Source organism: Agelaius phoeniceus, chromosome 2 (assembly GCF_051311805.1).
Source record: "Agelaius phoeniceus isolate bAgePho1 chromosome 2, bAgePho1.hap1, whole genome shotgun sequence".
Taxonomy (NCBI): Eukaryota; Metazoa; Chordata; class Aves; order Passeriformes; family Icteridae; genus Agelaius; species Agelaius phoeniceus.
The window spans coordinates 52,380,723-52,403,517 of NC_135266.1; the positions used below are offsets into that span (position 1 = coordinate 52,380,723).

General features: G+C 35.1%; 1 protein-coding gene across 6 annotated transcripts in view; it reads left to right on the forward strand.

Annotated features, from left to right (window-relative positions):
• DACH1 (dachshund family transcription factor 1) overlaps positions 1-22,795 on the forward strand; it is a 352,148-nt gene that overhangs the window by 165,992 nt on the left and 163,361 nt on the right. For all 6 annotated transcript variants that reach the window (XM_077173622.1, XM_077173620.1, XM_077173621.1 and 3 more), the window contains exon 3: positions 16,055-16,216. In XM_077173622.1, coding sequence (XP_077029737.1) covers positions 16,055-16,216 — 162 coding nt within the window. The remainder of the gene's footprint in view (positions 1-16,054; positions 16,217-22,795) is intronic.

The following is a 22,795-nucleotide window of genomic DNA, read 5'->3' on the forward strand; positions in this document are numbered from 1 at the left end:
TTTTTAGGTGATGTTGGGAAAATTAACACTTGTTTTTAGTTAAAGTCTAAAATAGTTACAATCTCACTTGAAAAGCCTATTTTGAATGTGCAAAGCAAATAATATATGCTTTTTTGTTGTATTCCAAGAATTGATTTGTGTAATCCAGTTTCATTATTTTAACAGACTGAAATCGATAGAAGTATTATCATCATACCTAATTTATTCAGACATTATGGCTCTATAGATCTTCTTGTATTACACAATATTATATTTAAATTTGAATGTTAAGTGTTTATTCTGACCTACTTATGCTCTAATGCCCAATGTCAGCAGCTTCTGAACTTCAAATATCTCTCTGTACTGTGTTGGTTTCATATTAATTTCTAAAGCTACACAGGGGCATACCATGTAACTTAACATAAAGATGCAGGGTAAATATTTATTATCAGAATTAGCCTATCTGTTAGGCTAATTTTTAAAAATATACAATCCAGTAGGAAATTAAAAAAAAAAAGAACAAAACCTCTTAGTTTGCTGTAAAATAGCAAGTTTGCTGAAAATGAAGTTTGAATATTAGTAAAAATATACTGATATTTGCAAAATACATTTCTCATTTTTCTTTAAATTTCTTTTCCCCATATTCATCCATTTAATAGTTAAGAATGGAAGTGAAAATAGTAATGACAAAAAAAAAAGAAGATACTCCTTAAAATGCATGAGATAAGGTATAATTAATACAGAACAGGAACAGTATATACTAAAACTGCAAGATATATATGACATTGCTTTTAAAAAACACATTGTATAGTATATTATTTTTAAAAAGATCACCAAAAACCCCAGGAAATCTCACAGATTTTATATTTAGCATATTAGGTACATACAAAATGTTTCATGTTTTAGGAATTAGAGGACTGCAGCCACAGTTCATGGCTTCACCTTGCCACGTACCCCAGGCAAAACTGCTGGTATTTGCCAACTGTGACCCACAAAAGTAATCATCCTTTCTTTCTTCTCTAAGGCTGTTAAGGATAGTGTGTGCTGTTTAATTACGTTTATTTGTTCAGGGTTCCAAAATATACCTACAGATTATACTCTGGAAACTAGAACTAATATATTGAATTTTAATTGCTTCTTGTAAAGGATAACATACCATAACAATTTGAAATAGAAATAGTTCTATATTGAACAAAATATGAACAAATACTGATTTAAAGCAGTATTTGAACCTTCCCTAAAGTCTGTGTTTGGCTACCAGTGAAATTCTGAGACAATGAGAAGATACCTGCGTATTTCAATTAGGCAGTAGTATGTCAAAGAAGATACTCTCTGGGTAGCATGCAGTATGCGACCTTCTTGGAACAATTCATTTGAACAAACAAAATAACACAGTTATGACTTAGACTTTATCGCAAAGTTTTCATAGCTGTCAGATATTATACATGAAGGTATTTTAGAGGAGAAAAGTCTGTGCCAGATCCAATGTAGATGGAAAAATGCACGAACAGCTGAAGAGGCTGTTGTCCACATCAGGCTTTAATTCCTTAGTTTATGCTAGATGGACCTTTGCATGAGAATTTCCCCCAGTGTTGTTACTTCCCTGTTCAAAACAACCACTGACTTTCTCCTTCTAGTGTGTACACTTTGGGGTTAGAAAGAAAGTTGAGAATGTGCTTCTATGAAGTTCTCAACTCAAAATTAATGTCATGATAAAGAGTTAAGCATTATTCCACTGTATCCTTGAACAGGTAATCTGATGTAATAGATCTTAAATATACACCTGTTTTTTCTTGTCTGTAAAGGATGGAAAGATTATTAGATAATCATATAGTTTCTTTTGCTTTTCAGGCCATTAAAAAAAAACCTGACAGCTTTATGGCACAATTAGATTTGTAGTGTATTTTTTTTAATCCTTAATATCCTGTTTTTCAGAATACAACTTCCTTTACAGTCAACAAAAAAATAACTAGTCACATTTTACAAACATAAGCTAAAATCATTATATTCCTTCTGATTGTCAGAGATTTAGGAAGAGCACATTTAACACTTAAATAGCTCAGGTAACAACAGAAGGATGGAGATTTTTTTAAACTTCATTTTAATAAAGCCTTAGGTAGCTTTCATGGAATTAAAAATTTTTGACAAATCATCAGAAATTGAAAAGTGTTTGATTTTTTTTTAAAAGTGCTATGCTATTGATCTTATGCCCTCCCTGCTGCAGAGTTTGAATTGACCATGTGCTAACTTGAAATTTAAGTTGGTAAAAAACTTGTATCTGTTAATTTGATGGTTTCAAGAAAAACACCACAACTAAACTAATGGAGGTATTTATTTCCTATTCTTTCTTAGTGTCTCCCAGGCTCAAAAGTTTGTGACCTTTTAAGGTGTGTGGTAAAATTGAAAGCAACGTTTCATCTTCATAGCTCCTTTGTGGATTTTTATCCATGTACACTTTGCACTGAACTGCTGCCCTCACTTCTTAGGCAAATCTACCTTAAATTTATGGACTTTGTGTGACTTTGTTAGATTTGGAACAAGGGCTGAAAACAAAATTGATGCATGCTTGAAACTTTCTTTATTTTTAGAGCTTTGTACAACTCTTGACTGATTTGTATTGATAATCCTTCTGTAGAGTAAGGAAGTGTTATCTCCATTTAATGGGTAAAGGAATAAAATTAAAATGTAGATGACATCTGATGCTTTCTGGAAATCTCAGAATTAAAACTCAAGGGCCTCTAATTTTTTTTTCTGATGGTATTTTTAACTAAAAGGGTGAACAAAGCAATTCACGTATTATTCAGTCTCTTCAGCTTCTTCTTGCTACCACCTAAGGATTTCCATAGAAGGTATGCTTGGCACTTGTGGTTAAGCACAGGTCTTGTAGGTGTGGTTATGATCTTTTTGGATCTAATTTGCTACTAACTGAAGATAAATTCTAAGAAAATGACAAACAGGAGACTCAGGCCATCAGCAGTCTAACCAAGCAACCAACCTAAGGGCATTTCTAAAGCTGCCAAAATAACTGTTCATATAATCTGTCAAAAAGCACAATCCTACTCTTGGATAAAATATCTTCCATAATTTTTATCTGGGCATTTTATATGAACATATAGGATGAGAAAAAGAAAGTTAATACAGGGTGAAGTGCTCTGTATTAATGGCATTCTGCAGATAGAATTCCTTCTGTAAATACTTGTGTGAAACACTCTGTTAGTGGAGGACTGATTTGCGGAGGGACAGCAGAAAGATAGGTGCTTTGAAATGGACTAAAGTTTTTTTTTTTTGTTTTTGCTTTTGGGTTTTTTTTTTTGTTTATATGGTAGCTTAAAGTAAAAATGTTCATTAAAATATTTCTTTTATTAAAAACTCTTAAGATTAAGGTGAACTGATGCTGCAATTGGATGTAAAAAATATTTGATCGTCTTGAAAAAATTGATATTTCATAGAATGAGAAAACGGTTTGTGTTGAAGCAGACCTTAGAGATCATCTAGTTTTAACCCCTCTGTTATGGGCAGGGACACCTTCCACTAGACCAGGTTGCTCAGAGCCCCATGCATCCTGGCCCCGAACACTTCTTGGGATGGGGCATCCACAGCTTCTCTGGGCAATCTGTTCCATCACCCTCACAGTTTAAAATTTCTTCCTAATACCTAATTTAAATGTACCCTCTTTAGCCTAATGCCATTAACTTCTGTTCTATCATTACATGCCCATGTAAAAAGTCCCTCTCCAGCTTTCTTGTAACCCCTTTAGTTACTGGAAGGTGCTGTGAGATCTCCCTGGAGTCTTCTCCAGGCTGAATAACTCTCCAACTCTCCAACTCTCTCAGCCTGTCTTCATAGGAGAATGCTCCAGCCCTCTGATTGTCTTCATGGCCCCTTTCTAGAGTCAGTCCAGCAGGTCAAGTGTCCTGCTTATGTTGTAGGCCCCAGCTGAGCACAGTGCTTCATCTGGGGTCCCATGAGAGCCCAGCAGGAGGGGGGAATGACTTCCTTCAATCTGCTGGCCATGCTTCATTTGATGCAACCCAGGATGCAATTGGATTTCTGGCAATCTGTTAGTTTGGTGAGGAGTGTCAACTATTCATTCAGCAGATTGGAAATATGAATCCATCCAAAATTCCTGTATATCATCAACATTGTAGGAGGCAATCTTTTTTCCATGCACTGAAGCCATTTTATAACTAATTTTGTATTTCATGCTCTTTGATATGAGGAATATCAATCACTTATGCTTGAATAGTAGCAGTTTCCAGTGAAAGCAGAACATTTACTAATATTCATGGAAGTTTTCCCACAATGTAAGCTTTCTTAGGAAAAACCATGAGAATGGAAAAAGCTATTTGTAAATATTTTTCTTCAAAAACATGGTCAATTGAGACAACACTATACTGCTTCCTTTGAAATGTGTTAGCTGTAGTTGAGAAGGGCAGGATGTCAACAGCAAAGAAAGAAAAATTTAAATACAACTGCATTTACACACAGAGATTTGATCATGGTACTACGTGGTGCATATATGAATGTCTCTGTAGATGATGTGCCATCCTTGTTAAATATTGTTACTGGAAGGACAGAATTGTGTTGATTCATCTTCCTTTATTGCATGAAACCTCACTACACACACACACACACACACACACATATATATATAGATATACACACACACATGTAGATATGGTTAGTATGTAGCTTAGATGAAATACAATCCTCCTGGGCCTGTTATTGCCATAGAAAATCTGTTTCAATAGATGGAGGAATTACTCTTTTTCAAGTCTGGCAAAGAAATATAGCATGTGACCAATGCAACCAATTAGAGAACTGAGCAAACAAAGAGAATTCTAGAAATGTCTCGTAAACTTCTTAAGGCACTGGCAGAAAAAAAAAATCTCCTTAATGTTATGGGCTGTTAGTACATTACAGAATTAAATCTAACAATAGATCTGCATCCTTTCAAAAGTAGTTCCTGTGTTTTAGCATGTCTTAAGTAGTGATTCAATTGTAAAGAAACTCAGCAATTTAATGTAAGAAATTGCATCAAATCCAGTAACTTTCATTTCTGTAAATGTTATGCATACCTTAGACGTTTTCAGAGCTAATTTATTCTTCATTTTGGGAAATATCCATCAGTTCTTTGGGCTATACAGTGACAAATATTGATTATAATCAATGTTTTATATTTGCAATCTTATTAGTTATCTGTATGTTTTCCAAAGTGACTGCAAGTCAACATTAGTGTCAAATTGCTAGAATGATGTTCTGATTTCTAAGATAAAGTAACAGTAGTGATCCTGTTCCATGTTTTTCTAAAATTATTTATGCTATAAATTTTAGTCTAGAAGTCATTATACTGAAGACCAGTAATATCTAGAAAATACAAAACAAATACATTTACACTATATGGGCTATGTATTTTTTTTGTTGAAAAATAAATTCATTTGGAATGTTGATCCTTTCATTGTTATGTATCGAGGTTGCATCTTGTAGTTGATTAAAGTTAGATTACTTGTAGTTGGGATAAAAATAATGAGTTATTATCCAGATACTAATTAAATTTTTGTCAGTTATTTCTATTACTCACCCTCTGCTAAATGTGCAGTCCGTCTTGACAATCTGAATGTCAGATAAGTCAAAAACTTGGAATTTAGCAATGATCAGAAAGAAGGTCATAACCTAGAGAGAGGAGAAATTAGAAAGCACACATCCCATTTTGCACTTGTGCGAGTGTTGAGAAGGTGGAGAAAAGTGATTTCCAGTAACAGATTTGTGAAAATACAAATCTGTTGATATACTGTTCATTAAATTATCTGCAGCAAATTATAAGATAGTTCTCCCCACAAAATGTGGAAGCTGTGAAATACCTTGTCATCATATTTTGTCTTTTTGTGGGCATTACTAAGTTGAGAGGATCACGTTAACATAAAGCTTTTTATTTCATAAATTATTTCTGGCAATGGCCACATCATGAGGATTGCTCAGATTTCTCCCAATAAGAATATTTGGGCTTTTTTATGGTTGCTTATTTAATGATCGTTGAATGTTTATTCACTATGTGTTAGACAGTGGTACCAATCAGTTGTTGACCTCAAAGAATATGCCTTTTAGAAACAATACATATGATCATGCATGTAAATCTGAATTTACAAATGTCTACAGGTCATCATAATATAGAACTGCAATTATACCAATATGGTAGGAACTGTAGAAAAGCTACTGCATGTTTCTTTTTGTATTACAATCAAGTACAGTAATAATGTATCCATTGTTAATACCACACTCCTTTTAATATCAGTAGCAGTCTTCAGGTGTTTACTTTTTGTGTAGCAGACAATTCTGAGTTACAAAATGAAAGTATTTTGTTGAATGAAGTTCAGTATTCACTGAACACTCTGAGTGTGAGAGAACTCCCTTGATTTGGGGTGATAATTTGGCCTAGGAATAAAAAAAAATGGAATTATTATGTTTGGGAAAAACCATCAAGATCATCAAGTCCAAATTTTGACAAACAACACCATGCCCACTAAAGTGTATTAAAAAGTGCCATATCTACTCACTTTTTGAACACTTCCAGGCATGGTGACTCCACCATTTGCCTGGAGAGCCTGTCCCAATGCTTAACCACTCTTTAGTGAGTAATTTTGTCCTAATATGCATGCTTTGATGAAGTGCTGGGACACAACACAAGTGCACATTGTGCCCCTGTTGTGCCATAGCTAGTATTGGAAAGAGGTATTTTGTCTTCAAATTTGACATGCTACCCAAAGACATTAATCTAATGCCTTGGTCGGCACCCTGGGTGCTACCTGTGGGATTTAGTGTTCTGTTACCTCATGCAACAAGTAGAGCATAAAGGTGAGAAAGGACTGTCTGCGACAATTGACTGCCTTTTCATCTGAAAAAAGGACTACACAGTGTTACCTGTGAGTCATTATCACAGCTACTTTGTACAGTATCGCAGTTCTGCATCGCAGTACAAACTCTGCTATCACTGTGCTGTAACAGTACATTTAGCCCCATGCCTTGCCTCTGGCACAGGGTAATGCATAATGGATCTGACGAAACTTAAAAAAGAAAAGAAAAAGAAAAAGAGAAAAAAAAGAGCCCCAAAGCCACAGTGCAGCTCTTGAAGTTACAACACTTCTAGTGAATAAAAGAGTGAAGAAAGAGAGAGGACTCTCCTGACCCTTACAGGTGAATTCTTTACATTCAGAAATGTGACAATTCTCTTACTCAACTTGCTGTGTTAAAACAAGGGTACATATGTCTTGAAATAACCAGTGGATTTCTGGGACTTTTTCCCACAGTTTTATTGACTTCTGTCTTTCTAATGCTTGGCACAACCTGCTTTGCACACTGCAAGTAGAGAGAGATAATCAGAAAACAGTTATAGAATTTGTTAACGTATATTGTATTATAAAAGTTTCTTTTTAGGGGCAAAAGGATTCAAAACAATCTCTACTTTAAAAGCTAAATATGACAAAACAGGATCAAAATTGTTCTTTAAAGAGTTTTTAGGTTTTTTTAATATGTGTAATATATTTTAACTCTATTAAAGAATAAACCAATGGAAACCTTATTTAAAGTATCTTGAAATAGTAGTTTATATTTTAGACATTTGCTGAAGGTCTACTGCTCTAATCAGCAGCTATGATATTTCATCTTAGCTAGAGCCCTGAATTTCTTGCGTTCTCTTTCCATGACTAGGAATAATGCTGTTTTCACTTCCTGAGGTTGACAGGAGCCTGAAATAAGTCTGTAGCTGACTATTCTTGTGCACCAGAAGTGAGAATCAAATCTTTCTTTCTTTGGGCAAAAGTGTTGCTTGAGGACCAAATCCATGAAGCCTTTGATAACACATCACCTAAATATTAGTGGGCTGTTTCTTCAGTGTGTGGACTCAGTGCAGAGAACAGGTCCCTCTGGGAACACATCCATTCCACCAGAAGGCTATCAAAGCTAAAATTATACCATTGTGGTCCACAGCTAAAATCTAATTTTATTCTGATCTTGCCACAAATACTTATACACATGGATAAGTTAAATTTCACTCACACGATTAGGCACGTGGACTACAGTGGGTCTGTGGGAAAGAATTTGGCAGTTCTGTTTGCAAGGCTGAGTTTGGAGGTTGTAGGGAAACACTTCCACGGGGCCATCAGACTTCCTCAGCAGTGTTTAGATATTAGTTTAATCAAAGAACTGTGTGCCATTACCCCAGGATCTGTGTCAAGCTGTGGATTAGGTTTATAAAAAAAACTACAAAAGCTCCTGCTGGTTGAAAGATTATGAGTATTTAGCTACATTACTGCTGTTGCAGACACGAACACGTCTTTTCAGTATTTTTGAACTATAGCACTGTTACAATTAGTTGTGTCCATCTAGTTATAAATTAGACTTAAGTTAAAGGCTAAGGTTTTTTTAAATACTACTGGTCTTATTGTTTTTGACTGTATAACATCAACTGTAATACACTTCTCTAAGCTGGTCCCAAAGAGTATGTCAATAAAAGACATTGTATTTAGTAAAATCTAAGAACATTAAATGAAGAAAATTCACAGAGCACCAATAACCACTAGTAACTGTCATTATGTTAAACCTTTTAATTTCTCCTAACAGCAAGAATAGTATTGTGAGAACATGAGATAATACACATGAAAAGAAGAAAAGAGCTTCTATTTGTAAAAAGTGCAGGGAAGTTGTTCCCATAATAAGTCATTCTCTTAAAGAAGAGCAATTATTGCAGTCTAGCAATGCAAATGTAAAACAGAAAGTCTTTCAGGAACCAACCATCATTGTTAGCATAATATATTGTCAGTACATATATGTTTTGCTTTCCCACATATCTTTTTTTTTGGGAACTGCATGGTTTTTGGTTAAAGAGATTGTGGATCAGGATTTGGCACTTAAGGAAAAGTATTTTTTATATTGTTCAAAGCTGACCTCTGCTTTTAAAAGGCTTGATCTGCACTTTTTCATCTGTTTAGAAGCATACATTTTTGGTTAAGAAATTGAAGACAATCTCTTTGTCTTTTTCCTAAGCTAGGAAGGTTGAGATAAAAAAGAATGCCTGCTTTAAAAGTCACACATGGCTGTAATTTAAGATTTTTTTTTACCTCATTGTCCATAACAGTTGAAAGAAACCTTCAATGAAAGTTTATTAACTAGGCCAGTGCCTGAGGCAATAAAGGTTCATTTATTACCAGTTTCTTGGCTGTTTTTCTTCTTCTATTTTTCCGTTAAACTCATAGCGTAAGATAATACTTCACAAAATTAAACCTTTGACCTTCTGTGGAGTTAAGTCGCCTTTGATTAGATAAAGTAACAATTTATGGTCCAGCATGAGGTTGCGCATGAAATGAATAATGCAACAGACTGAATGAGAACTGAGAATCTATTGCTTTTGAAAAGATGACAGTTGTTTAAGAAAGAATGTTCTCTCTTAATTGTATTGTATTGTGGCTGTGTGCATTCCAGTAGGATTTTAAATTGTTGCTGAAAACTGCAGTATAGCCAGGCAGTTATGCAACATACATTGTTTAATTCTGTCACAATTGCACCAAGCCAATAATAAATTCACAGATTACAAAGCCCCATGAAGCTGTAGCAGTTAGTAATTTGTTGTGATATTTGAAATGCACTTTGTGATTTCACTTTTTACTCTTCAGTACAAAGGAATACGTCCACTAGAAAGAATAACTTGACAAAATGTAAGTCGGTCAATTCCATAAATGGCAAATATTAGTGATAAAATACTTCCATTTGCACATTTTTGAAGCATTGTTTGACTTGCTAGTAGATCAATTTTAAAAAATGCAGTGTTAATAAAACAGAAGGACACTACTGCTTTCCACATCAATGTTTATTTCTGCAACAATGTTATTAATTGTGGAGGGCACATGTTAATGAGAAAGATTTTTAGGTTCAAGCCTTGCTGTGGAAATTTACCTCTTTTGCTTGTTTATCTTAAATGCTATACCCAGGCCTCAAAATTCATATTACAAGTTAGGAGTAGTTACAGGAAGAAGGTCTGATTAGACTGATGAACAACAGATGGTTTGAGCTTCACATATACTGGTTTTCTCCCAGTGCAAGACTGTCAGCTTCAGTTTAGTTGCACCAGTCTAAACCATGGACGATTTTTTTTCTAAGTACTCCTTCTTTAGCAATATTTGAAGTCCAGTTGTTTTTTGGGTTTTTTTTCATTAAAATGATACCTTTAATAATAGGCCTTTAAGAGATACTAAAAAAATTATCTAGATGAGCAGTTTATGCTGAACCACTCTAGCTGATCAGGAAAATATAGCTATGGGGACCAGACAAGGATTTTTTTGATTATCTGAAAATAACATGTAATGAAATTTTTAGGATATACCAAGCTTGTTATGTTGGATCAATCCAGACAGCTTAGCAAAAATAAGGTTTCTGGATAACTCTGAGATTCTGTGCATACATTAAACATAAAGAATTCTTTTAGCGAAACTCAGTATATTTTAGTGGAACATTATGGTGAAGTTCTCCTTTCTGCAATCCAGTCTATGTAATCAGACCTCTGTCCTCCTGCAGATTGCTTTCCCCTTCTTGTTTTATGTATCACACTATATAAAACACCCATTAGATCAGAGACTAAGGTTAGGATCCTATTTCATTTGAAATAACTAGGCAGCAGCGTAATAAGCTACCAAAAATTTGTACCTGAACTGCTGAAACCCGTGAAACCAGTGCAATAACCTACAGTGGTTGGGGTCAGGTCCTAGGAGGTAACCCTGCCTTTCTTTCTGAGGCAGATTTTTTGCAGATTTTAGTAGGAATTTTGCCAAAGTAAGAACCACAATATGAAATCTGGTATTAAATCAAGAAAGGGCTTGCATTTTTTTCAAGTCAGTACCATTGAAATAAACTCCAAGCAAAAGGATTAAGCATTAATTTGAAATATTGAAAGGAGTTCTTGCAGAATTGAGATGAGATTTGGAACTCCTCCCATGCAATGAGTAAAGCGTTTCTGCAGAATGAACTTTCCAGCAAATAAATTAAATTAAATGTAACACACTGCTGACAGTTGTATTTTGGTTTTCTGCCTGTTCTGTGATGACAAAGGTAAAGTTTCTTGAAAATGTTGTAGAAGTCCTAAAGAAGGAGCTTATGTAAATACACGTTACTGAATTTTGTAAGTAGCCATAAATATATGTATATAGACATATGTAAAATAAAATATAATAGAAGCTAATAGTTGCATCAAGGAAATATTTGGAATGACTATTAGGAATTGTTATTGTTCTTAGGCATAATTATGTGAAGGAAGTTAAAAGTGAATTAAGATCAATTATTTAAATAATTCTGTGATTTGTCCCAGGATGAAGTTTAGGGATGCAATTAAAAAATGTGTGTTTTGAGACATATTCAAGTCTGAAAAAGTTCCACTCACAGGTCCTTTTCTATTTTGCTTCACAAATAGGAAGTGTTGTAAGCTGTTCACCCCATCAAAACTGAAAGTTTTAAGAGCTTTCTCTTAAGGCAGGCAGGCAATACTATTTGTTGGAAGGCAGAAACCCTGGATGTGATTTAGTGCCCACCAGTAATTCGTATACATTTCGAAAACCTGTCATGATATATGACAGCTCTCTTGGGGACTTTGCTTTTAGAACAGAATTGTTTTCTGAAGATGCTGTGGTTTTTTTGTCATTGTTTTCTGTTTCATTCACTCATTTTTCAGCGTTAGAGACCACACATACTGGGCATACTTCTGGTCTCATTCTCACCCATGAAATTCTGACTTCAGTAGAGTTGCACGGGTGTAAATTAGACCAGGACTTGGCAGGGGAAAGCTTATGATTATATTTGGCAGAGACAGCAGGCTGCAACTTTATTAACATAATTAACAGCTACAAACACACCCAACAGGCCAAAGTAATCTAGTGACAGAAGAGAGAAGGTCTTAGTAGGAAAGGATCCTTTGCGCTCTCTTTTGGTGTTCTGCTTCTTGTTCCTGAGTTCCTGCTAAGGCTTGGCGAGCATTCAATTGAGCTGTAATTCAAATTCATACGGCTCCTGCAAGACACCTTGAACAGACTTTTGCTGATGAGTCTATAGGAACTGTCAGCAATACGGAGATTACTTCAGAAGCGTGATGGTTGAATCGAACTTTACTTTCTGATGTTTTGCCTTTTGAATTAAATTGTTGGACAAGATTAATTGCACGCAGTAAGAGATTTAAATGAATGGCTTTATAAAGCATTAAAGTTCTAAGTATGTCACATGGGAAAAAAGCTGTAAGGTTTAAATGAATAAATGTATTTAATGCATAAAATGTCTAGGCTAATTTTTTAATTCCTTTACAAACATATTGAAAAACCATACTTTATTCATCCATCTTAGTTATATTGCTGTGGTTGTGGTAATTTAATATTCCTGCTCTTTGCTAATCTTCTGGTTCAACAGAAGTAAACAATAGGTTTCATAAATTAAAAATACGCTCCTCAGAACATGCTTCTAAAGATAAAAAACAAGGCTGTAAACATTTATGACTGAAACAAACTAGATTGTTCAAATACTGCCATGATGTATCATGTATATCAATATGGCACTGATATCAGTTAGAATGCAAACAAGGTTTTAAATGATGTGCCCCTTCATTTCAGCTGGAGAATCCGCTTTACACCATCTGCCTATCAGATGGTTAGGAACCAGGACTGCGTATTAATGCCACATGTTCGATTTTCATTCCTCTTGTAATGGTTAGATTCATATTGCTAATAGCTGTGCATGAGCACTGTCGATGAAATTTGTGTGACGATGGAGTGATGAGATATTTATAAAGCTGCCTGTCTCACTGCATAATCAGCAGGAAGAATGCCAGACATAAACAACTTATCAATTTCAGAATATTAATGACAACTACCATTGCCTTTAATCCACTGAATATTTTGGCCTGAATACTTTTTAACTGTTCAAATAAATATTTGTAAAGAACAAAAAATACCTACGTGGCTATTTGGTGTGGTCCTTATTTCTTTCATTTCAGTTGACTTTGTAGGTTACATTTAGTTATCTCATTTTTGAAGGTAACATTTCTGTAGTGTAGAGAAGTGTGCACCTTGGAAATTCCTTGGCTACTTATTGTAAGAGTAAATTGATGTTAAATAATGTTTACATCAAACAGCTTTTTCAAATAATAAATTTTTTTAAAATCCCAGTTACTTCCCTGTGTATGTACCCATACTGGGACTTTAAAACTTAGTATTTTAAAATATAAATATAGATACATAGTGGTGTATTAACTTCTGCTTCTAATATATATTCGCCTGCCTATACTAGTGAGTTAAGAAAGATAAGTTGGGCCCTATGCAGAAGTTCTGGTACACCACAGTGCACCAGTGATTATAAAGCAAGTGGCTCTGATAACTGGCTTTGGGCCTCCCTTGCCACTTGCTCAGGGGATAAGAAAAAGCAGCAGTAAAGGAGAAACTGTGCTGTAGGCTGGAATTACTGTAAGGACCACCATTAAGCCAGAGTTCTGAGCATTATTCCTTCCATTTCCCTCCTTACTTGCACCAGTGCTTACACACATTTCAGATTTGTATGGTTTCCATTAATTGCTGTATGGCAAACTAATCATTTCAGTCACTTCTGTGATTGTAAGAGAAGGAATGAAATTATTAGTTTAATTCCTACTGTTTAAAATTATAATTTTTTTTGCCACAAGCATTATCTTGCAAAAATCTTACTACAGAACTAAGCAATTTGTATTTTAGTTTCTCAGTCCCCATCCAAAGAGCATACTCTTTTTTTGCAAATTTTGTAGCAAAAGAGGATTTTTATTTCAGGGATTCTGCATCCAGGTCATTATTCCAATGAAAGAAAATAATTGCAGGTGGTGTCACAAGTCCTTTGTCCAGCATCTCTTTCATATGTAATTTATCCCAGTACTTGGAAGCACTTTAAAACTGCTGGTGTAAAAGTGTAGTCGCAACCAAAAATTTGAGGCCTGCTGTTGTAGTCATTGAATATAATGTACCAGGATATTCCTCCAAATAATTGTTCTTTAAAAATGCTTGGTTTAGCTTTTCAGGGATGTATACATATATTAAAAAAGGAAGTATAGGTTATTGTGTTGTTTAATGAGCACCGGATGCAAACCAAAGTTCAGAGGTGCACCATCCCTTTTTCTGTGGCCAAATTTAGGGACTGTAACCAAATTTGTATAATGTATGGCTTCATATCCTTCCTCTAAGGTAAAAATATAATTGGAAGCGATCCATGTTATTGTCAATATCTTTTTAAGATCAGAACTTGCACAATTTATGATAGTAGCAGAAGCTAAAATAAAAATAAACCCTCATATTTATTCATCTTCTCATTTATTTTTGGCTTTTGGTACATCTACCTGAAACAGCACTTTTGTAAAGAATATTGATCTGTAATTATCACTTGGTCAGTAATTCTCATTACACTTGGAGGTGTTAGAAGTCAGTCTGTGAGGAGGGTCGGGAGGCTGGAACTGTTTGCTAATCTTTATGTGGTCATGCAAAACAATAAGGGAAAACAACCTTCAGTCAAGCAACAATATATTCAAAGGCACCTCTTATGCCACCTCATAGATTTCCTGATGTCTGCTCACCTTCTGCTTTTTCCCTGCTGGAATTTGCCTTCTGTCCCTCCCCATCACTAGCCAAAAACATGGCAAAAGTGAACTTGTTTTCCATGTAAGGAGTCAAAGGAGACAACAAAGGACCCTGGGAAGCGATGGTGCTAGCAATATTTACCTCAGTGGCCTGGGATTATTTGCTTATTTGGTCTTTCCTGCTAAATTGCACTCTTCCTATGCTAGACAGCAGCCTTAGAATAGTAAATTGTGGCCTTAGTTCCTCTTGAGATCCATAGGACACTTCACACCTCTCAGAGTAGCTGAAAATCAGACAAACAGGCACCTTCAAACTAATTACATGGAGTTTTTCAAGCCTTCTCCACATTCAGGGCAAGAATCTTGATTCAAAATGACTGAGGGTCTGTTCTCTTCATGTGGCATCACAGGCTGACGGCTGAGAGTGCATCAATGCATTAAACTTACCTGCTTTGTTGCCTTCTCTTTTGTTTCTTAGATTTACTTCTCTATCATTTCCATCTCTGCCCCCTGCATCAGTTGTGGGGGGGAGACAGCTCTTGTGAAGTTTTGACACTGTCTTCTCTCTGCTGCCACCCAGGCTGGGGCAGAGGGATCTGGGTGGGCAGCAGCAGGGCTTGGGGACCACAGGAGAATTACCCTGCCTCAGGGAAGAGGGCAAAAACTGATGCTTGTGACTTTGATTAAAGGCTGTGTCTAATTTTGAGTTTTGAAGGCAACTGGAGAACTGGACCAGTTCTCCAGTTGCTCTTGACAAAGAGAAATTTTTCTGGGTTTGTAGAACATTCTTGTAAATGGCTGGATGGCAGAAACTTGGTTTGGTAGGAAGAGCACTTGAATTGCCTGTAGGTGATTTTGGGATTGGTATTAAGTGGGTAATACTTCCTCTCCTCATTGATAAATACTTTAATGCCTTACAGTCTGAGGAGAGCAGAAAAATGTTCTGCGTTATGTTTTTCTAGAAATGCTTTCTAGAAAATCCACATCTCCTTGCTATTATGTATGAAATGAGAAATGCCTGACTTCTATAATCTGTTACTCAGAAATTATAGACCTGTTATTTCTGTTTTCTTTAGCATTACTAAAATTAAAGATCTGATGGGAATTTTTTTCTAAGTATGGTTATTCACCTATTCATAGTCAGACAGGACACCATTTTGAAGCTAAATTAGATTTTTGACTGCATCTATTTGTAGCTGCATCTAGTTGTGATTTTATTATGAATGCACTTACTGGACACCAAGTTAAAGTTTAGATGAATGTATAGGAGTAATTATCTAAATACAGTGTGAAACATTTTACTTGAAAAAGTTGATAGTTTTCAAAACCAATAAGAGGAATAAAACTCTGCAGTGCTCTCTGTTCTTGTAACAAGCATGAAGGAATAATAACAGTCCCTACAATAATGGAGACTCATAGAATAATGAATATTAAATTTTTTTTTATACTTCTTTGCAGGTCTGACAGCAGCAGCTGCAGCAGCAGCAGCTGCCACCAATGCTGCCATAGCAGAAGCAATGAAAGTGAAAAAAATCAAATTGGAAGCTATGTCCAACTATCATGCAAATAATAACCAGCATGGAGCAGACTCTGAAAATGGAGATCTGAATTCAAGTGTTGGTAAGTTTCAGACATAGCATTGTTATATGTCCATAATACTGAGATATTTTATTAAAATGGTAATCTTTCTGAACTTCCTTCTGAAGCTTTGATTTGGTGTAAAAAGTTGCATATTTGTTTTCCTTTTCTTAATGTTTTCAGTTTTATTTTGTACCTGACCTTTACACACCATTCAGTGTTGCTGTTACTATTACAAAAACATTCTTTTCTTCACAGGCTACTTTTGCAGACTCCAGTTAATATTTTCCATGAAAGAAAGTGGTTTGATTGCTTAGAGTTCATTTTTCAAAGTACAGGTGGAGTGACAGATGATGGTGTCAAAGTGAAATTTAACAATGTCTCCTGCTCAGTGTGCTGGGTATTGACTTTAGGTAATTCAGAACACAAGCTTGAAAGCAAAATATTTCATACTTTCATGTGCCCTGTGACAAAAGGAAAACATACATACACAATAAATTCTGCCATGCTCTGCAGTTCGTATCATATTTTATTTTAATAAACACGTTCTTAAAATGTAGTTAACATTTTTTTCCATTTCTTAAGCAGCCATCAGCAACTCTTGTTCTTTTTCAAAAAAGAATTGTTTCAATATACTTTATTCATTTGTTTGGACAATTTGTTTTGCTAAAGCATACTTCAAAGCTAGGATAACTTTTGTTGTTGTTGATTAAATCTTTAATCATCTGTGTGTGTCTGCTGTAAAATGTTTTGTTATGCCATTTCATTGTATTGGATCCTTTTATCATGTTGCGACAGTATTAACTCAGCAACAGAAATTCAATGACAAGAGGTACATTCAGAAGACTGGGTGTATACTGGAATCAAATGGCCTCAGATAGGCTTTGGCTTTTTGTTTTTATTTTGGCCCTTTGTCCAGATTTTTTTTTTTTTTTTAGCTTTTCATCTTCTAAATACATTTGGAATTAATCTGAGAGGGTATGCACTAGCCTTAACATAAATAAATACATGTTTGAGGACAGTGTTTCTGTACAGTTCAGTAGGCATCAGTAGGGTATTATTTAGAAATAATATGAATTGCAGTTCAAAGTACAGGATCACTTGGGTACATACTACTGTAAATAGCAACAATATGTGTGCATTACTGTGCAAGGAGATTATATGATTGGTTTTGTTTTCCTTTTAAATAAAGGCTTAAAAAATACCTCTATGATGGTGAAGAAAATAGTCTTAAATTACTGAGATACCAACATATGCAGTTACTCTAATACAAGTGTAAAGATTGTTCTCTTGGAGAAGAAACAAAGAGAGGGTAGAGTGCAGGTGTCTTTGAAATCTGGAAGGAGGAGATAGGTACAAATGAAGTGGAAGGACCAGTTGGCCTCTAGCACACTGGGAGAAAAGTGAAGTAATGAGAAAGGGTGAACAGGGTAAATACAAGCCGAGAAGATAAAGAGTGTGCACTAGAACTAGAAGCTAATTTAGATTTTCAGGCTTAGATGAATCCATTATGTGGAATAAAATGTTCAAATATACTGGTTTGTGGAGCTGCTATTCTGCTTGGCAGTTCTAGTTATAAACCACGTGCATCCATGGGGACGGAAAAATTAATCAGCATCTAAACCACACAGAGTATTTGTAGAAGAGTGGATAGAAGGAATATCTGAACTTCCTCTGAATAAAAAAGACAAATATCTATTTTGAAATCCTTGTTTTAGGCAAAATTTAGATAACTAATATGCTCTTAGACAGCCTAATCATTTTCCCTATTTAAGAAAATACATTCTAGCTATTTTAGTAGGGCAAACTTAGTGAAGCAAGATTATTTATTGTCATTGTCAAAATTTCCTCTCAGCCCCTTAACTTACTTGTTAGCTTCAGTTAATTTCCCAATTTAACTGAATGAAGAATTGAGTTAATTTTGTACAGAAAAAAATGGCTCTTCTGAATAGAGTGAATAGCTTTCCAGTTGTCTCCATTGCATGAGGAATGGTTCTGAAAATACAGTTTTCTTGTCTGTGCATCTTGTCTTGAGCTGCACTCTTCATGCAGAGGATTTCTCAAGAGCAATTTGATTTATTTGTTTTTTTTTTAATAGTGAACCCTGTCTAGTGTCCAGTGTTGGTCATGCATATTAAATCAGAGAAGTGACTCCTATGCTACTAATGACAGGGTATTATTGGGTTCATGAAGAGTTAAGTTCTTTGTTTATTAGTTGCATTTTTGAAAATTAGCACACTGTATTATCTTGACAAGAACTCATATTTCAAAGGTGTTGCTTGTAATAAGTACGTACACTTTCTTCTCCTGCATTTTTTCAGGAGTGTGTTTATTTATGTATTTTCAAATAAATATTATCAAGTCCATATACCAGTAATGTTTTAAATTACAGCTTGCTAGGGAAGAATACGAAATATTACATTACTGAATGTTGACAGGAGGAAAGAATAAAACAAAAGAAAACAACCTGATTTTAGTTTACATTTTAAATTAGCTTGTGTGCCTGACCAAACTGAAAAGGAACAAATGATCCAACCAGGCTAAAAACTTAACTGAGTCATCCTAGCCCATATGTAGCAGGAATTATGGTGGGTGTGGATTTACCATCCTGTGCTCCAATGCTTTCATAAAGGTGGATAAATAAAATAAGGGCCCTTATTTTATTTATCTTATCATATTGACATGTCAGGTTTACTTCTGAATTGTCTTGCTTTTTGGATTTAATCAAATGCTTAATGTGAATTACAGAAGTAATTCTTGTAGTCAAGCATTGTATAATTATACAGTGCACTACACAAATTTATTAACTTGGTCCTTTGAAGCAATGGCCAAAAGGTTAGTGAATGAAGGGAGTTAAAGGAAGCCAATGATACTAATAAGTAATTATTTTATATCTTTCTGTTTTGCTGGTAACCTTGAGCTTGCATCCTCCCACCAGAATTATCATTTTAGAAGGGAAAAAAAAAAAGAAATTACAGAGGAATCAGAGTGAGGTATTAGCACACTGAGTAAAATATATGGCTGCAACGCCTTTCTCCCCCATCCACAATCAATTGGATTCTTTTAGTTTAATATTTACTTGCTAAGATGAGATGCTAGTCTGCATGGTGATAAACAGTCTGCTACTGGCATCTGAAGGTGACCTGTCAGTTCATATGGACAAATCTCCTGCTTACTGAAATGTACAAAATAAATCATTAAAGCAGGCAGGTGCTCATTCCCAGATTTAAATCACCATAGATTTATGATTTGAATTAATGCTTCATTTGGTCATAGAAATAGATGCTGAGACAAATGATATGCAGTGGTTGGGGCTTCCATACTGTAGCCATCCTAATATTGATTACTGAGATGTCTTTGCAATCTCTTGTTTATATCAAGTACTGTCTTGTGACAGCTTGGCTGATATGAGCTACATTGCAGATAAGAAGGAAAAATGTCCCAGGTTCTTTTTAGTGGCAATCCTACATACAACATGCAGGATAGATAAATTATTGGGGTTTTGTCTAAAAAATGAATTCGTAGGGCAGCACAGGGAAAAGAAGGATTGTGCTCTGTGTTGGGGATTTTTTTTGTTGCTGTTGTTGGATTTGGTGGTTTTTTTTTTTCTTCTTTTTTTTTTTAATTTGGTTTGGTTTTTTAAACTAATTGCAGAATGAAAAGAAGGAGACTGGCAAGGTCAAATTTTAAATTTCACTGCTGAGGTTCTACTCTTTGTCATATTAGCATCTTAGTGTGATATTAGGATCAGTTGTATGTTTACCATCTGATGCTCTGAAGCAATGGATAGGTAAAGCAGCTCAATCATTTCCTCGCTGCTTAAGTACTTACTGCCCTGCTGTCCTACTTCATTAACCTGCAGCAGCAAAAGATAAAAGCCTTTGAAAATAAATACCTCTTAAAAGCTATTTTTGTGGGCTAGAGTTTGCTATCTATAACTTGGTAGGAAGTGAAGAACAGTCCGTATACTTTTGCTTCCCGAACATTTTATATAATGAAAACACTATGCATACACTTTAGGGAATACTCAAAGGATTTGTTAAGACCTTTGCCACTTGCTAAAATATGACTCATAAAACTTGTAAACAACTATCAACAATAGTAAATTACTTGCTTAGTAGGAAATGAGTTCATATCTATTCAAAATGTGATCTCAAAACAGATGTCCCAAGAAAATGTCATTGTTTAAACGACATTCATACAAAAAAAATGCTATTATTTCTTTAAGGAAGTGAAGCAATCATGAAGACTTTGGTGTTCTTAATTTCTAAACATGGTTAGGAAATACGAGGCAACATTTTACACTTGGCTAGCATGTTAATCCATAAACAACCACAAAATGTGTTGAAAATTAAGATATTTTCTTGGCATGTTAGGTTTCCTCTTCATGTGCATTACCTTGCAATATTTAAAATGATGAGACAAATACAAGACTTCCTGTGATGTGTTGTTCAAAACTAAAGCTTGCTTGTATACTGCAATTTTTTTTCATCCAGAATCAGAGATAAAATGATTTAGATGAAATTATTTTTCTCCGGTGACCTTGCCCAATAATAGAACAGTACAAAATGCAGTAATTTCCTTTTTCTAAACACACGTGTCTATTTTAAGGGAAAGAAATACTTTTATGGTTTCAGGAAAAAGTCTTGGAGACCTTGAAAAAGCAAATAAAAGGAAACAGAGAATGCAGGCCACTGAGCACAGCTCTGCAGTTGCACATCTGATTCTCTGCCTTGGCAATGTTAATGAACCTCAAATCCTCCCTATAATTAGATGAGGGAATTGCTTATATTTTCAAACAGATGATGCTGCTGTAATGAAACGATTGGAAACGATTGACAGGGAACTTAAAAGTGTCTACAGTAGTCATTTAGTTTCCGGGTTTTGGGTTTGGGGCTTTTTTTCCTTTCTTCTTTCTTTCTTTCTTTTTTTTTTTTTTTTTTTTTTTTAATGTAAAAGAAGATTGGCTGTAGATACAGGTCCTGGGAGAGGTAGTAATTTACACAGAATGCTATGACAGGTGTCTTTGTATAGCATGGAAATAAAATGGAAGACAGAGGAATGATGGGCAGGCATGGCAATTTTTTGGGAGGGGGTGTCCTGTGCTTATTCTGCCTGGGTTCTTTAAAAGGGGCCGAGACTCAAGAGATGGATCCGGATTGAGTGCACAGCTGTAACTGCTGATGAGCTAATTGCTCCTTATCTCTCAGCCCCATTCATCTTCATTTTTTACCAATTACTGAGAATTATCTGTGTTCTCAGTTGGATATGAGAGTTAATCCTTTTTGGTTAAGCTGGCAGTACTGTGAGCAGATTCCAAATCATAGGGTGAAAAAGCCAGAGCAAGCTTGTTCTCAAACTCTCTCCAGTTCAATGACAGTATCAGTAGTTCATAAGAATTTTTCTATTGTTTAACAGATTAAACACTGGGCTGTTTTTTTACTTTTATATTATTATTAATATGTACTTTTCTCTTAGTGTAAACTGAATGAGTATATTCCTAGGTGGATGTGTTTCCTTTCTGAAAGTATTGCAAAAATGAAAATAAGATAAACATTAACTTCAGACCAGGAGGATTCTTTGCAGAACGTCAGTGTTTATTGTATGATACATAGCACTTCTTTTAATGATGAGACTGTGCATGCAACTTTGACATTGTGGGACATAAGACAAATGCTTGTCAGTGACAGATATCTACTTTTGTAAATTTGTTTGAGATCTGTAGGTGAAAAGTGCTGTCTAGGTGCTTGCAAAAGCATAATCATACAGCCTTAAGGACAAATGTGCTATGTGGAGCACATCGTATTTCAAGCTAAAGGAATGCTTTCATAAAACTGTGCTTTGGGAACACACAGAACACCAGAAACAGATCATTTAGTTATAATCAGGTCACTAAGCTTTTTTTTCTAGAATTTTGCTTGTCATGGGAGAAAAATCTTGCATCCTATAGCTAAAATGTAATGTTTGTCTGTCAACCAGGAATATAATTAGTCCATATCTGCTTCCCTAGACTTTAATTGTGATGGTTAAATTTGCTAAACAAGGCAATAACTGGTTGTTATGACCTGAGCACCAGTTAGTAAATTAGGAGAATTATTAGCAAAGATTCAGCATTTCATATTGGAAGGTCAGTTGTGCTATAACAGTTCCCTCATCCAGATTAAATCTTCAGTGTGAAGTTCATTGAAACAAATGTAGACATTTGCATCGGAGTCACCTTAGACTCAACAGACAGCAATCGGCAGTTGTAGGGGTGATCCATCTCGTCCTAAAGTAGATGGCAAAAGTAGATCAGATAAATTGCACCTTACAAGTGCTTAGTCATGCGACTACCGAGTTGTAGTTACATAAAGGAAGTTAAATGAATGGATCTCACTCTCAATGCATGCAATTAATATTTTCTGGAATAAGATTTGAAGATTTGAAGGAGGTAACAGGTCCTTTCCAAGACAGTGATACAGTCATGGCAAAATAGTGCTTGAGGCACAGTGAAATAGAAAAGTAAAAGAAATAAATTTACTCTTCAGAAACAGCAGGTGAGAAGTTTAGCTATTCTCACAGAAAACTATTTAGATATAAATATACTCAGAAGTTTTTCTGATTGTATGGGTAAGCTGCTTC